Source organism: Toxotes jaculatrix, chromosome 14, assembly GCF_017976425.1.
Source record: "Toxotes jaculatrix isolate fToxJac2 chromosome 14, fToxJac2.pri, whole genome shotgun sequence".
NCBI classification, from domain to species: Eukaryota; Metazoa; Chordata; class Actinopteri; family Toxotidae; genus Toxotes; species Toxotes jaculatrix.
In genome coordinates this window covers 18,904,594-18,919,611 of record NC_054407.1, presented here as the reverse complement: position 1 = coordinate 18,919,611, position 15,018 = coordinate 18,904,594, and the positions used below count along the sequence as shown (strand labels likewise).

The 15,018-nt window shown below is 41.1% G+C and overlaps 1 protein-coding gene across 1 annotated transcript in view; it reads left to right on the top strand.

Annotated features, from left to right (window-relative positions):
• Positions 1 to 15,018, top strand: part of insra (insulin receptor a) — a 48,309-nt gene that overhangs the window by 13,256 nt on the left and 20,035 nt on the right. Inside the window, exon 3 of the mRNA XM_041054490.1 lies at positions 13,010 to 13,334. Coding sequence (XP_040910424.1) covers positions 13,010 to 13,334 — 325 coding nt within the window. The remainder of the gene's footprint in view (positions 1 to 13,009; positions 13,335 to 15,018) is intronic.

Genomic DNA, 15,018 nt, shown 5'->3' with positions numbered 1-15,018 from the left:
TTATACTACACTTATATTTGGTATTTTTGGTATGTAAGATTTTTGACTTTTTAAACCACTAATCGACACCGTGGGCACTAGTTAACTGATTAGAGGAAATGTGACTTTAGCCAGTGTCATCATCAGACAGATTCATCACCCTGGAGTGAAGGTAGATTGCGATTGATCAATTAATGTTCTGCTAAGCTGCAACAGGCAGATTGTGGTGCATCTCATCAACTAGATAATGTTTTGAGCTATCACCTCTCTCACTAAATATATGACCTTTGCTGCGTGATGTAGCACCACTGCCTGTGTCATTTTAAAAAGCCTAAGATGTAATGTTCTTTCTGAAGTTAGCCAAAGTGCTTTTAATTTAAGGCATGGCAGAGTGCCTCCACTAAAAAATGCTGTGGCAAAACCTGTAGTTTGTCAGTATGCTCAATTGGTAGACATATTGGTAGGCGTCTGTGTGCAGCTCAAAATTTAAAATTTACGACCACGAGGACTGTACACAACTGCACATCAAAGATTTGCGTCCTTGTCTATTTTGGAGTGTATACCTGGGCCTTTAAGGTTAATCCAAATAAATAGCAAGGACTATTTTTGAAAAACCAGGTAATAATCAGTAGCTGTGAATCTCCTAACTCATGTTTGTATATACATAGGGTTTTTTTTTTAATCTGTTGTAAAATAAAGCATGCCTTTATTTCCTTATGAAAATTGAGTTGAAATTATGAGCTGACGTGAAGAGAAATATTACTGCTGAGCCTATTTTCTTGTAAGGAAGTACTGTTTCTTCCCAGCAGTCATTTAAAGATAATGGGCATTTGATTATGTTTTGGTAATGGCTGTTATGTGGCACAGCTTGTTTGGCTGTTAGCATGTCGGCCTAGCCTGAGCCCTGAAACAGGCTGGCAGCTGAAAATATTGGCTGTGACTCAATAAGAAATCAGGGGCTTCCTTTGAGATCTTACTTGTTTTTCAACTGCATTTCCAATGTTATAAAATGTTTTTTCAACAGTTCAGGTTATTCACTGGATTACGGGCGTTCTAAAACATTTGACTGGTGGGGTATAAAAACTATAGGTGAGATTATTGTGAAAGTGGATTGTACACACAGGAGGCTGTTCAGTTTCAGGCCTTGATATACTTGTGTGTGTGTGTGTGTTATGTGATATAATAATAAATAATAATGGGCCATATTGTCTCTTCTGGTTTTCCATTGTATTTTCACACTGTGACTGTTTTGATTGTCAGGCAGGTGTTAAAATGTGTTTGTTTGATGTTAAAAAGATCTTTCTAAAGTCTTTTAAAAAGTTGAACTTGATGAACCCCGCACAAACCCTGCTGGAATAAAATTGGCTAACACTCAAATCAGGCTCGTGTTTGCTCTCTTTGTGGAGCAGTTTCTGTTGCAGGCCCTTCACCGAGCTCAGGGCAATATACAGTAAATGAGCATGTATTTCCCAGGTGGCTAGTATTTTACACACATTATTAGAAGTGATCTTAATTATCTACCCTCTGCTGGAGATGAGACACCCAAGGGTGGGCATCCTCCTCCTCCTCCTCCTCAGCCACCACTGCAGCTTTCACCAGTGTTTAGGTCTGTTACATATTTAATAAGCTCCCATAAGGTGGAAAGCAATTCTTAACAGGGACCTCAGCCTCTGATTGGTTTGGCACTTTCCACACCTGTAGCATGTGTGCACCTGTAGCCTGTCGGCAAAGGGAGGATACTGTTGGTTTGATGCAGGCCGTCACCGTTGGGTTATTGCTATGAATCACATTTGAGCCAGATCAGGTGAGGAGCCAGAGCCAGACCTTTGATATAAAGGTCCTAAATTTACTCTTGGCACGCATCACATATATCTGTCCACCAATCACAAGATGGAGTTGGAGATTTGTCAGGGTCAGTGTGTGTGTGGGTGTGTAAGGGCAACACAGACATGGACTATAAATCACACAGGGACATAACCTCCGTGCGTGTGTGTGTGCAGACAGAGTGAACGGCTATTGTTTAGTCTTGCTGCTAGGAAACGGGAGAGTAACACTGTGGTGTAATCGTGGATATGAACACATCAGTCATTCACCCAGTCTGTATCGGAAGGAAAAGCGAGGTCACCAGTCACTACAAGGGTGAGGAGCGGTGAGAGGATGGGTCCCGCCTCACCGTTGACCTTAGCTCTCCTCTCTGTCGACCTTGCCGCAGCTCCCACACGCAACGGTCAACGCTGGCGCCACCACGATCCTTTCCCACTCCGAACAATTGGTGGTCGTAGAAGTTCACGGAGTGTTCTTCCCAATTGTTTCCTGTCTTTGTTGGTCTGCTTCCTCTCTGAGGTTATGAATGGATACAGAGGCCCGGAGTGCTGCCTCAGTAGCAGCAGACACTTTTATGAGACCAAAATACTGATGGGTGACCCATGGAGGTCAGCAAGGCAGGAAAGAGGACAAACTTAGCTGCTAGTAAAGCTGTCTGTGGGGAAATAGGAGGATATTGTTACTGGGCTTTATTATTTTGAGAGGGAAGTGACCCCTGCCATGACAAAACTTTGAAGGAACAGCTTCACTATATTGTCTTCACTGACTTGGTGGTGTAGGTCACTTTTTACCTGCCAGTGGTGTAAGCACGCTGCTCTTTGGTGTTTGTCTGCTATGTTGAGGCCTGGTGCGAGCCAATTTCAACAGCCTGATGAGGCTTATGTATTCATTGCCTGCAGCATTGCCTCTAAAACATGAACTGTGTTTGAAAGCCAAGCCCAACCTTGTCCTTCCTCCATTACATGAATCATTCCTGCTGTTTCTATTTTTGTCATGCCCCCCCATCCTTGATATAATATTAAACCTTAAAGCTTGAATCTGTTGCTCTCTGCACCGTATTTTGCTGTTCACAGCTGCAAGAGGTAAATTAAATTGTGTTCAAGCTAAAACAAAGGTGGTACAAAATCAGCTGAGCTGAGCTTGTGGAAAACACCAAATCTTTGCCGAGAGTAAACAGCTGTTCCACTGAATGAAAATGCCCTCAAGCCCCCCCCCCCAAAAAAAAAACTTTATTTACCATCCTCACTATGTGCAAAGTGCATTCATTGTCACATGTCTTCAGCACTGACTGATGTAATTTTATTACAGGACCGCAACATCTATTTTCAGAACAGAGCTCACAGAATGTTAGACCAAACATCATCCAAACACAATAAATACAGTACATGCACATATGGCCAGAGTGTTTACTACAAGTTATGGGACATAGATTTTCTTATTAGATTATAGTCTGTCCAAAAGAAGCATTACTCCTGCATCAGGTTTGAATTCCTTTCTTTATTTATTTGTTTCCACTGTGCAAAACGCTTCTGGATGAATAGTCAACCTTTTTTTTTTTTTCCTTTAACGTGTGGTGCAGAAAATTGTAAGTAAAACTTTATTTGTAAAGCACTTCTCAAGAAGCAGGGTTACAAAGAGCATCACAACCACAAAAATTAAAAAAAGTGTAGATAATTTTTTCACAAAGAAGCAAAAACATCAAGTTGTCTTGAGCTGAGATTTAAAACACTCAGCAGAGTTTTTTTGAAACCAAAAAAGAAAAGAAAAAAAGCAAATAAAGCTCCTGTGCTGAAGCTGGTGTTTGTTTGAATTGGCTGTGGCAAACCTTGAAATACAAACCAGCTTTATGTATTACCCTGTACTTGTGTTTTGCAGTAGATTACAATGTGTGAGACGACAAAAATGGCAGAAAATACTTCACTTGAATTTCCGTATAACCATATAACCCAATCAGCAGAACTTCTGGCCTGTTTGACCTAATTTCTATCGCAAAAGTTTGCTTTTTAATCAGGCATGAAAAGAGAAAAAGGAATGAGACAAGATCAGACAAATGCATACAAGTCATAAAAATCTGCCCCCTGTATTTTTCCATCCTCGGCAGTCTGCTCAGTTCATGGTTCAGTATGTAGTACGCTAGTCGACTATCCTAAATCCAGACCCCCCCTAAAAACACACACACACACACCGTGAGTCCTTTGAGCTGACTTAACTGCTCTGGCACTCAGTCTTATGGAGCTGCACCCTGCGAACCCTCGCCGTTCAGCTACTGGAGCCATTCCCATGGAATCCCAGACATTTCAGGCATTTGTTAAAGCTGGGCCGACAGGCGTTTCTTCAGCGCTGTACACACTCACACTTACCATAGCCATTCGATTTACAACATGTCACTGCTGTTGTCCTGCTGCTTTAATCAGATCCACAAGAAAATGGTTTTTTAATCTACTATCACAAGTTATACGCAACTTTTATTCAGATATTTTATCAGTTTGTTTTTATCATTGTTCTGTCAAAAAGGAAGGTTTGTATGATTTGGGTAAAAGATTTTTGTGTTGTCATGGTAATCCATTGTGCTGTAATGATTTCTTTTCACTGTCTATTGGCCAGTGATGTGTGTGCGCGCTTAAGAGTGTAAAAATATCATTATTGTCTAATATCATAACACCTCACTCCACAAAATGGAACTGATGGGTCAGAGCCAAGCCTTAATATTTGTACTGTGTTTGTACTCAAGGCAGCAAATGAATGAAGAAATAAAAATCATCATGTAATGGTGCTCGTGAAAATGGTATTTTGTGGAAGGGAGTTTATTCAGGGACTTGGATGTAATTGATTTCAGGCATTCTGCTGCTCTAAAGGTTGTGGGTGAGTATTTTTTTTACTTTACCTCTGCAAGGAAAGCAAAACAGAAAAACCAACTGTGAAATGTTGAAGTAGAAAATGGCAACAGATATGTGCATTCAAAACACAAGATTTTTTATTTGTGTTATAACACAACTCGAGGAATAACTGTAACCACTGTTGTTTGCTAAATAATTTGAGGTAGTAATCCTTGAGACTGTTCCTTTTTGGTTTCTTCCTTTTGTGATATTTCTGACGTGATGTTTATGAACTGCACTTTGAAAAGATCACCATGACCCTACATTAAATAAGGACCTGCACAAAATTCACACATTAATGTCTGTTTACGGGTCTTGGGGAGTACTGCGGTCATTCGTTCAGTCATTTATCAAGCAGTTTTGACCAGTTGGAGAGACGTGAGCTTACCAGACCACTATAGCCTGTTCTCCATCTCTGCTTGTCTAGATGCCTGAGGCCACATTAGCTGCTACTAGAATAACTATCAGCAAACTGTCAGCGGTCGAGTAGCATTTTGGGTAATGTAGGCACCAGGTTTTGACAAGGTAGAAGATGCATGGAGGAAAAAAGATGTTATCTCTGGTTCTGCTGCATTGATTTTGATCCTTTTTTTCCTGTTTTGTTTTTTTTTTGTTTTTTTTTTTTGTCCATCATGAGTCCGACAATGATACAGAGGTGTGACGCTAAAATCGGCGGAGAACTCTTTTGATCTCCTGTCTTGGCCTGTAACACTGGTCCCAGATTTTCTTTTTATTCCACATAACCTGTTGTTGTTCCTGCTGCAGATATGAAAAATATAGACAATTTTTCATCCAGAGCAGTGATATGTAGAAGCGGATTAAGGGGGACCTTCCTATGTGACTCTGGTTTTGCGATCACTTTCTCCCTGCTCACATTTCTTAATCTTTCTCCTCGAAGTAGGAAGATTAATAGCGCTGGTCAAAATTAAACTTTTAAAAGAGACAAAGGGCAGTGTGATGCTGCATTAATGAGACAAATGCTTTTGATGTCATAAGACGTAGTCAGAGTCAACCACCACAGAGCTAGTCATTGTTTCAAGCCTGACACTGAGACCTGGAAGGAAATGAAGATTCAAGGCTGTGGTGTGCGTCATTTGCCTGTCAAGCGGCCAGTGTAATTGCCCATCAATGAGCGAACGGTGTTTATCATTTCCATTCCAGTCACGGACAAACTGGATATCCTGCCTTCAGATGACAGCGGCGGCAGGGTGACATTAAAAAACAAAAAGTGCTTTCCCATGTTGTTTGTGTGTTTTTGTTCTATTAACGGAGGCCGGGGACGGTTAATGAAATTGTTTACGGTTCCTGTTGCTGTCCGAGTCGTCTCAGCCGAGCCTTGCTGTTGCTGAGTCAGACCACAAAAAATGAGACAAATAATCCCACGTCATTAGCCGCTGCTTCTTTATCACGTTTAGACCACAATGTTAATCTTTTCCTTGACGCATTTGATTGTGCTTTGATTGATTGTGATTTGAATTAGATTGATCACAGATTGTTGCTCATCCGTATTTTCCTGCATAATTGAAAATTTAGACGTCACAGTGTTTATTTTCGGTCCTTACTGATATCTGTCTTGGGTTTTCTGTGTCCAAGAAGACTAAGACAACAAAAGGAGTTCATAAATGACGCTCGAGCAGCACAGACCAGGTGAATCTTAACAATACAAAGAAAAGCAGCAAATGCTCACATTGAGAAGCTGCAACAAGCAAATGTTAAGCATCTGTTAAGTAATCAGTTATTAAAATGGTAGCAGATTAATTTTCTGTCAGTCAACTTATCGATTAATCGGCTCATCACTTTAGCTCAACAGTGATTAAAACAACAAAAAAAGAACAAACCTTCACATTTGAGATACTGGAAGCAGAGAGTATTTGGGATTTTTGTTTGATAAATGACTCAATTGATTGTTCCATCAAAAATGTTTATTTTTTTCAGTCAGTGAATCGTTTCAGCGCTGCTTCGTATTAAACTGTTTTCAGCTCTTGAAAAATGAATTTCCTTTATGTCTGCGGGGCCTCCAAACAACCGTGCTGCTTTTCTCTCATCATCTGCTGTTTGATTCAGATGTTAATCTGGATTGTCATAACAAAGTAATTGATTAATTGTGTAGTTAAATGTCATTGGACAGGGTCACTTATTTGCTTTTGTTGCGAATTTAACATTGCCCAATTTTCCTGTCTATACAGGACCCTTCTCGACTCAAACGTCACACACTCAATGAATTGATTCACTGTTGATTTTATGTCTATTCATCTTGATTTGCCGTCATCTCGTTCTTATTAAGGGTAGAGAGGGAGCTGCAGGAAGTAGAGACATGTTTGGAAATAGAAGTGGAGACCTCTACAAGAACTAAAGTCACTGTCAGGGAAGTGGATTTTGATGGAAAAGTATGAATACTAAAGATAGTGTACACTGATGTTATATTTAAAGTTAAGGTAAAAACATGTTTACTTGTACTTCCAAAACAATTTACCAGAAAAATAGGGGTATTTTACCATGCAGAATAAAGGACTTTGAGCCATCACTTCTGATGGTTTACTGAATGCACCGGTTCAGCCCTGCATACAGGTTGGTCAACTTGTGCCAGCAAGTCTGTTGTAACAAAACCTGTGTGTATCCAACAGAAACAAATGAAGTAGCTGGTTGGGAACAACCGTTAGAAAACACTGACATGAAAATTTTTTTTATTGTACAAGTTTGAATTTGCAGATTCAGTTTGGTTAAAAAATGTGGCTACATTGGCTGTGTGCAGATGTGTGCAGATGGGTTAATGAGCAAGAACCGCTGATTGTTGTGCTTGGATGTTACATTGGATGTTACTTGTGCATTTTGTTCTCAGTCAGTTAGTTGATTAAACGCTTATTAGCTTGACAGAAAGTTTGGTTTCTTTAGCTGAAACCAGTCAGTTTCCTGTGTTATATTGCAAATTGAATATTTTGGGATTGGCTTCTGAGAAATTGTTTTTTTTTTTTTAGCTTTTATGACATTTGGCTGTAATGTTTATTCAGAAATTAGTAAATTAAGGGTTTTTTTGTCTCTTCATTTTCTTTTTGCCTTTTCTTTAATTCTTGCATGACCTCATCATGCCTAAATGTCTGGTCAGTTGTTTTGCTGTACCAAGCAGCAAGTGCCAAGCAATCCAGGTCATGTTTGAAACATATATAAAACTTCAAAGTTTAGTTTTGGTAGTTTATTCTGCACTCAAGTTGCTTCTGTGTTGTTCTGTCAGTTGGTTTTAAGAAGTGAAAAGTGTGGAAACATTCAAAGATCACCATTTTCAAAAGCACTTTATTTGTTCTTACTTAGATTCGTCTCTTCTGGGCCTTCAGCAAAAACTGTCTTTCATAAGAAACTAAATACTACCCTTGTCATGGCCGTGGAATTTTAATTACCAACCAGCGCACCGCCACAGTCCTGTTTGGCATTTTCTGGGGTCTAATATGATCTCAACACAAAACGCCTGAATATGCTGTTGTTTCATCACTGCCTTAAAAGGAACCTGGAAAAACTCACCACAGAATGACTTTAGGGAGGATTGTGGTTAATGAAAAGTACCGAGGTTCTTAATTTTGGGCAGAAATCCCTGAGTTTTAGGGCACGGTGCAGTTTGGTACTATCCTTGTCGCCTTTGTAAACACAGTACTAATTGCTTACTGGTGCGCATTTTAAGGTTGGTAGGAACAACAAAGAAAGGAAACTCTTCATACAGTTTGTGTGTTGGTTGCAGAACAGTGCAGAACAGCAGACAAGGAACTGTTGTGAACTGTGAGTCATTCCTTGCAAGCAATGTGGATTCTTTCTGCCTTTTCGACACCCCACGTCGTCGAAGCTTGGCGTTTGCTGGCAAGCCGCACAGATCTGTTTCTTCACCTCCCCATTCCAAGCTGGCATTGCCCTGACAGGGTGTATTCATCTCTGACACACTGGGCCCTGGAGTAGTGTTGGTTTGTTGTTGTTGTCCATTTCGAGCTTCGGGGATCGAGCGTCTCATTGTGTGGCTCTGCCGCCCTTATTCAATGAAACCTCTGCTAATGAGATAAAGAGCCAGGCATTTCTGCAGCATTATTCTTCAGCCTTCATGTGATCCTGCTGCACTTCGCACAAACCGCATGACAAGAGATCAGACAAACCCTGACCAGTGCGCCAGCGAAACCAGTGTATGGAGGATAAAGAGTTCAGAGGCACACATTCAGTGTCAAGACTTTTTTTTTTTTCTAAAAAAAAAAAGCTGTATCCAGTCATAAACAGACCTAAGTCCAATTGCTGAGCCAGCACTTGCCTCCCTAAAACTGCATTGATTTATTGTTGTCAAGTGATTTTACTCTTCACAAATAGAAGATAAGTAGTGGAGATGCTGACAAGACCGAACTCAAGCTGAGTAGAACTAATTGACAACAAACCAAACAGAGAAAAGACCTCTGCTCACTGCTCACTGTGTTAGCTGCAGGGTGTGTAATAATAATGATAAAGAAACTCTCCCTGTACTTCGAGATTTGCATGTTTTTAAGGAAAGAATGACAAACTCCCCTGAACTGTGTCTTCAGCGTCCTCCCTCACTCTGGGAGATCAGAGATGGCTTGGGGTGGCCCCACACTCAAAAGTCCTCAAGGTCTCAGCCTTGAAAACATTTTTGACAAGCACACAAGAAACAAGTCTGTTTCCTTCAGTGTGGCCAGTCTTGTTTATATTATAAAAGTCTCTATGATGTCTGATAGTGAATAATACAGCTAATTTAGGATCAGCTACCAGCAATGATTTTGGCTCAGCAGACGTGGCCAAGTCAGCTGCTGGCAAAGTGAACTGTACAAATCCTTTGGACAGTGAGGGGTTTGTTTTGGTGCATCATGAAAGTGGTTGCCCGCTCGTTCTCTCAGGTGGCACTCAGCTCATGTCTGAGGCTTGACATCAGTCACTGAAATGGATTGACCCACATTAACCCCTGTGTTTTTTTCCCCCCCTAAAAGCCTCTGTTAAAACATCATCATGTAATATTTAAGCCTAAACAAGATGGATTGTAGGGCTGCAACAAACAGTTATTTATTATTATCATTCATTATTCTGAGAATTACTCCTTTAACAGTCATTTAGTGAAATGTCAGAAAGTCACAAGTTCTTAAACTTTTTTTGTCCAATCATCGGCCCAAACCCCAAAAATATTCAATTTAAATTTACCTAAAACAGAGAAAAGCAGAAAATCGTCACATTTGAGAAGCTTGAACCAGCAAATATTTTGCATTTTTGCTTGATTAAACAACTGGAACAGTTAAATGATTATGAAAATAGTTGTTAATTTTCTGTCTTTTCACTAATCCACGAACAAACAACTAATTTCAGTTTAATTTAAGCTGAAAGATGGTGCAATACAGTTAATCTTTCAAATAATTTTGTGGTTAATCAGTGAATTTTCTGTTGACTAATAAATTGATTAACCCAGCTCTTGGTTTTAGCTCTAATGCAGTGTTTTTTATATCTTATTTAGGACTCTTGCATAAATACATACATGTAGTCGTCATCGTTGACTGAATAATAATTAAAAGGCCTGTTGCAACATGTGTTGGATCGGAGTCAAAAATGATATGCATCCATTTAGAAGGAAAACATTTTCATCCGACATTATTGAAAAATATATTGGACACAAACTAATTAAACTAATTTCAGTCAGTTTTTTTTAAGAGGAGGCGTCAGTTGTTCAGACATATATCTTGATCTGGATGGAAATTTTGCAGTTGTTCCAGGCCCGCTGAAGTCTGTAAAAACTACTAATGAGTTGTAGACATGATGAGGCATGATCCATCACCCGAGGCAGGGAGCTGTTCAGCACAATACTGACATAACACGATTGTCTCAGCAAGAGTCTGAACCCGTTACTGAAGAAAGCACCACGTTTCTCTTAAAAAGGACTTCTGAGAGCTTGCTCAAGGGCTGCGTTCTTCCCTCTGTGTCCACCCAAATTTATGTGCATGACAAAAAGAAACCAAAGATACTAAATTAGACCTGCTTGTGTTTTAGATTAGCATAAAAGCAGCCGATTCATGGTGGTGAGAAGGCTGAAAGAGCAGTGCAGTGCAGCTCGCTTTAGTTCAGCCCCAGCCTGTTACTATGTGGCTCTCTTGTCGGTTTCTTGCATACCTCCAATTGCTGCCCCTGCTGCTGCTGTCTGACTGGCTGGGAGTGAAGAGAAGCGAGAGGGACACAAAGGGTTAAACTGTGCGCCTGTCTTCCTTGGAGATGCGAGAGGCCATTTGAATGGCTAGCTTCTACAGCTAGCCAACACATTGGCTAAGGCTGAGGGTGGATCTTCTGCTGGGTCTGTACTCCGGCATGGAGCCCTGCTGCAGGATCAGGAGTCAAGTGAGAGCAGACAGCAAAGCTTTTGTGTGCGTGTGTGTGGATATGTGTGCAGGGCAGCTTTTGAAATGAACTTTGGAGGTGGAAGGCAAATGAGATGAAATTTTCTTTTTTTTTTTTGCTTTTTTTTATCAGTGTGGAAATCATCTTACTGTTTGTAAATCCCATTGCGGGGCAGATTATTTAGACTAGCACACTGACGCAGATAAAAGGTGGTTATATCATTTGTTTTTCTAGCACTGTGCCCCCTTTAGCTTCCCCCTCTCACTGCCATTCTCATATTGCTGCTGCCCTCCCCAGACATACACTCTTAATGTGCTTCAAGAGCTTACCTCCGTTAATGTGAGAGCACGGGGGGTCCGTGTTGTTTTGTTCGTTTAAGGGCTGACCTCATGACACTAATGAAGCCAAGCAGTTTTGGACACATGCTCACTGAGTCATGCTTAACAATACAGAGTTCAGAAAGTTGCAAAGAATAACAGATTATTGAGAACACAGCACCCAGTTTTGCTTTACGTGGCTAAATGTTTGTTCAGACCCATAAAATAACTTACATGCTCACATATTTACGATCTGACCTGTAACCTGCCCCTAACCTCAGTGACTCATTATCTCCCGTGCTGCTGAACGATCTTAATCTGGCTCTCATGGATGAGAAGCTAATCTCAGCAGGCAGGTCAGTCTTCTGTATTTACCTCTGAGAAACCTCCACATATCCTTGCACACTTGTCCTCACACCTGCAGTGAGACAACAGAACACACATAAACTGCTGTATACACGCACACACACACACCTGCCAATCCTGAGAGTCTGTTATGTAACATGCTTATTTACAGGCAGACAGACATGCAGACGTGTGCATAAACAGCCAACCTACAGACTTGTGTCTTTGTCCTTAGTTGAATGTGTTTACGCCCCAGAAACATCACTGAACCTTTGTTTGTGTGTTTGTGTGACTGCCAGAACACCGTTTCTTTCTGTCAGCGTTGATTTCTTCTGCGTGCTCACAAGGAGCTTGTGTTTGTGTCCATGTTGCTAGAAAGAGGCCTGCGCTTAAATTTTGTTCAGCTACTTTAGACGATTTGGGGCTTGTTTGTACAGTTGGCACTGCAGCCAAGAGATCTGCAGTTCATCAGTGTTTATCATGTGCCATTGTAATGATGTTGTGAGATTATTTTTATATCATGAATTGCGACACAGTGCTGTGCACGTAATGCTGCAAATCTTTCCTCAGTGAACATTAAAGTGAAAAACAAAATAAATAATTATAAAAATCAATTTGTTTTCTGTTGATTCAGCACTAACCAGCTAGACTCTTTGATTCAGGATTTTCCATATCTGAGCAGATGTTGTGATATATACTTAGTTCTTCTCTCTATTATGATTTTTTTCCCCCCATGTTTCCTTGCTCTTGTGTAATAGCTCTTGCCCAATATACAGTGCTGTTTGTTTCGGTCTACAGATCCATAAAGACAAGAACGAAACCAAGCAAAGCCATCTTCCACGTGTATTACTTGCAAAATGCTGTATGCTTTAAAAGCCAGTTTTTCTTTTGTCTCTGTCTCACTTTGACCAAGCCTTCTGGATAAGCGCCTGTCTTTTGTCAACTAGTGTTAAATCCCTGCTGTTTGTATTCAGCTTGTTGGCAAATGGCAGATGATCCTATGGGCTGCTGGCTAGTGCTGTGAGGACGGATTTCACCCCTGCTGACAGAGAGATACAACCATATGAGATTTCTTGTGGAGCTAAAGATACAGAGATATACTGTCACTGGGGCCTGATTAAAATTGTCTGTGCCATCTGGGGAACTGAAATATGTACGGGTTTGAATGGTGATAAGCTCCTGTTTCCTGTGTCTCTCTTCCTGCAGTTCAAATTAGAACCTTAATACATAACCCTTTCCTTTCACATGACTCACCTTAATTTCATGTGATGAGTTTCTCTTACTGGCCTGACCTTGTTCTTCTTCTCCTACCTGCAGTGTGTCCAGTTCAGTGCAAACACCGGGCCTGCACCAAGGATGACCAGTGCTGCCACGACCAGTGCCTGGGCGGCTGCCTGAAGCCCAACTCAGCCAGTCACTGCGTGGCCTGCCGCGGCCTCCAGCATGAGGGTAACTGTGTGGAGCACTGCCCCGAAAACCACTTCACCTACAAGGGCTGGCGTTGCGTCTCCTACTCCTTCTGCCAGGATCTCCACAACAGATGCAAGCGGGAGAAGAGCCCCGACTGCCACGAGTACGTAATCCACAACGGTGCCTGCATCCCTGAGTGTCCCTCCGGCTACACCACCGTCAACTCCTCGGGGTAAGTGGACACTCATGCTGGTCTGCTGGACTCTTAATGGCCTGAAGGAACAATGATTAATCAGTGAAGCCGGCTAAATATTCTTCATGCATACACGTAAACACACAAACACGCCAGAATTTAATACTGTAGTAGCTTGCCAACTTGTTGAATCTCCCACATGCTTGTAATTTCCCTAAAAAGGTATTGGTTTAGGCTGCTAAAAATAAAAATGTGCTTTAATTTATAAATGCATTTGGCATACTACATTATTATTATTACATGAACTTCGGAGTATTATGCAGTAATCATTTGATTGGTGTATTTGACCCAGAAACTCTGGTCAAAATGGGGAAAAGCGAATTGATTCAGAGCTGTGATCAGTGACACAGATGAAAAAATAGAAATGCAACAAATAAAAAGTAGTCTTTATTTCAGGGGGGACATTTAATGTCTGATCTTTATCTCAGAACAGACAGTTACAAAGGATGTCATATAGCAGTCCAGTAAAAACAAATGACAAACTAGTGAGAACAATAGCTGGAGCTGCAACAATTTGATTAATTGATTAGTCGACAGACAGAAAATTAACTGCAGCTCATTGAAGAGCTTCATTAATCTTTCAAGCAATTTTTCAGCTTCTCAGATATCTCAATATCTTCTTTGTCATATATCACAGTGAACTGAATATAGGTACAAAAAAAGACAAGACATCACTGTGGTCTCAGAGAAATTACAGTGAATGACCACCATTGTTTTAATAGTGATGGAGAAATTAATCAAAAGAAAAAAATATAAGTATACAAATTCAGTGTCAAATTAAAAATGGTCTTACATGTAAAAAAACAAAACAGAAATCTTGCATAGGTTCCTGCCTCAGTTTTGCTCGTCACTGTGTTTTTTTGTAGCACAGGATGACAGTGCAGAAGCTGAAGGTCAGACAGTTCTCTTTATATGTGCACATACACCTCTTTTTTTTTGTCTGTGTGTGAGTGTGTGTGTGTGTGTCTGCAGACAACCAGGTCAAAGTGGTGCAGCGCAGTAGGAGTGCTGGCACATCTGTGTTTCTGATTTTGACTCTAAATCCATCTGCTTCATTTTATTTTTTTTTTTTAGTCGCCCACTTGCTGCACAAAATTGATGGTTGTTTACCAACCGCTGGTGTCTGCATTGCAGTGTGCAAGCTATAGGCAAATGTGGAAGTGTTTTTTTCCCCTTTTCTGTACATCTGTAATTTGCAACCTGTTATGCGTCAATCTTTGTAGCTGCATCCAAACAGACTTCCCTCTTTACAGAAGGGTGTTGTACTTGCGCTGACCTTCACTGCCTTGACACCTTCATTGACCGTGACGGGCCTGTTGATTAGTGTGGGCGTGCCCACGAGCACAGACACTCCAGACAGCCCTAATCATTCTAGGAGGCTGAAACCGCAGCTGGATCTTTCAAGACTTGTTGTCTTTTGTTACAACATGGCTAAGTGACTGGCCCGCCGTTACCCACCAGAGGAGTCAGAGAGACATTCGGGGACGGACTGTCAGTTCCCCGGCGTGCTGTGCCTCAGCTCCCCGCTTGGCTGACTGCAGAGAGATAGAGGGTCTGTCTGGCAAGCAACTGCAGCAGCATAGTCCAGGCAGTCTGTCAGTGACAATGGTGATGACAAGGAAAAGTGATTGTGCTGCTGCGGCTGCAGTGTTTGTGTCGTCAT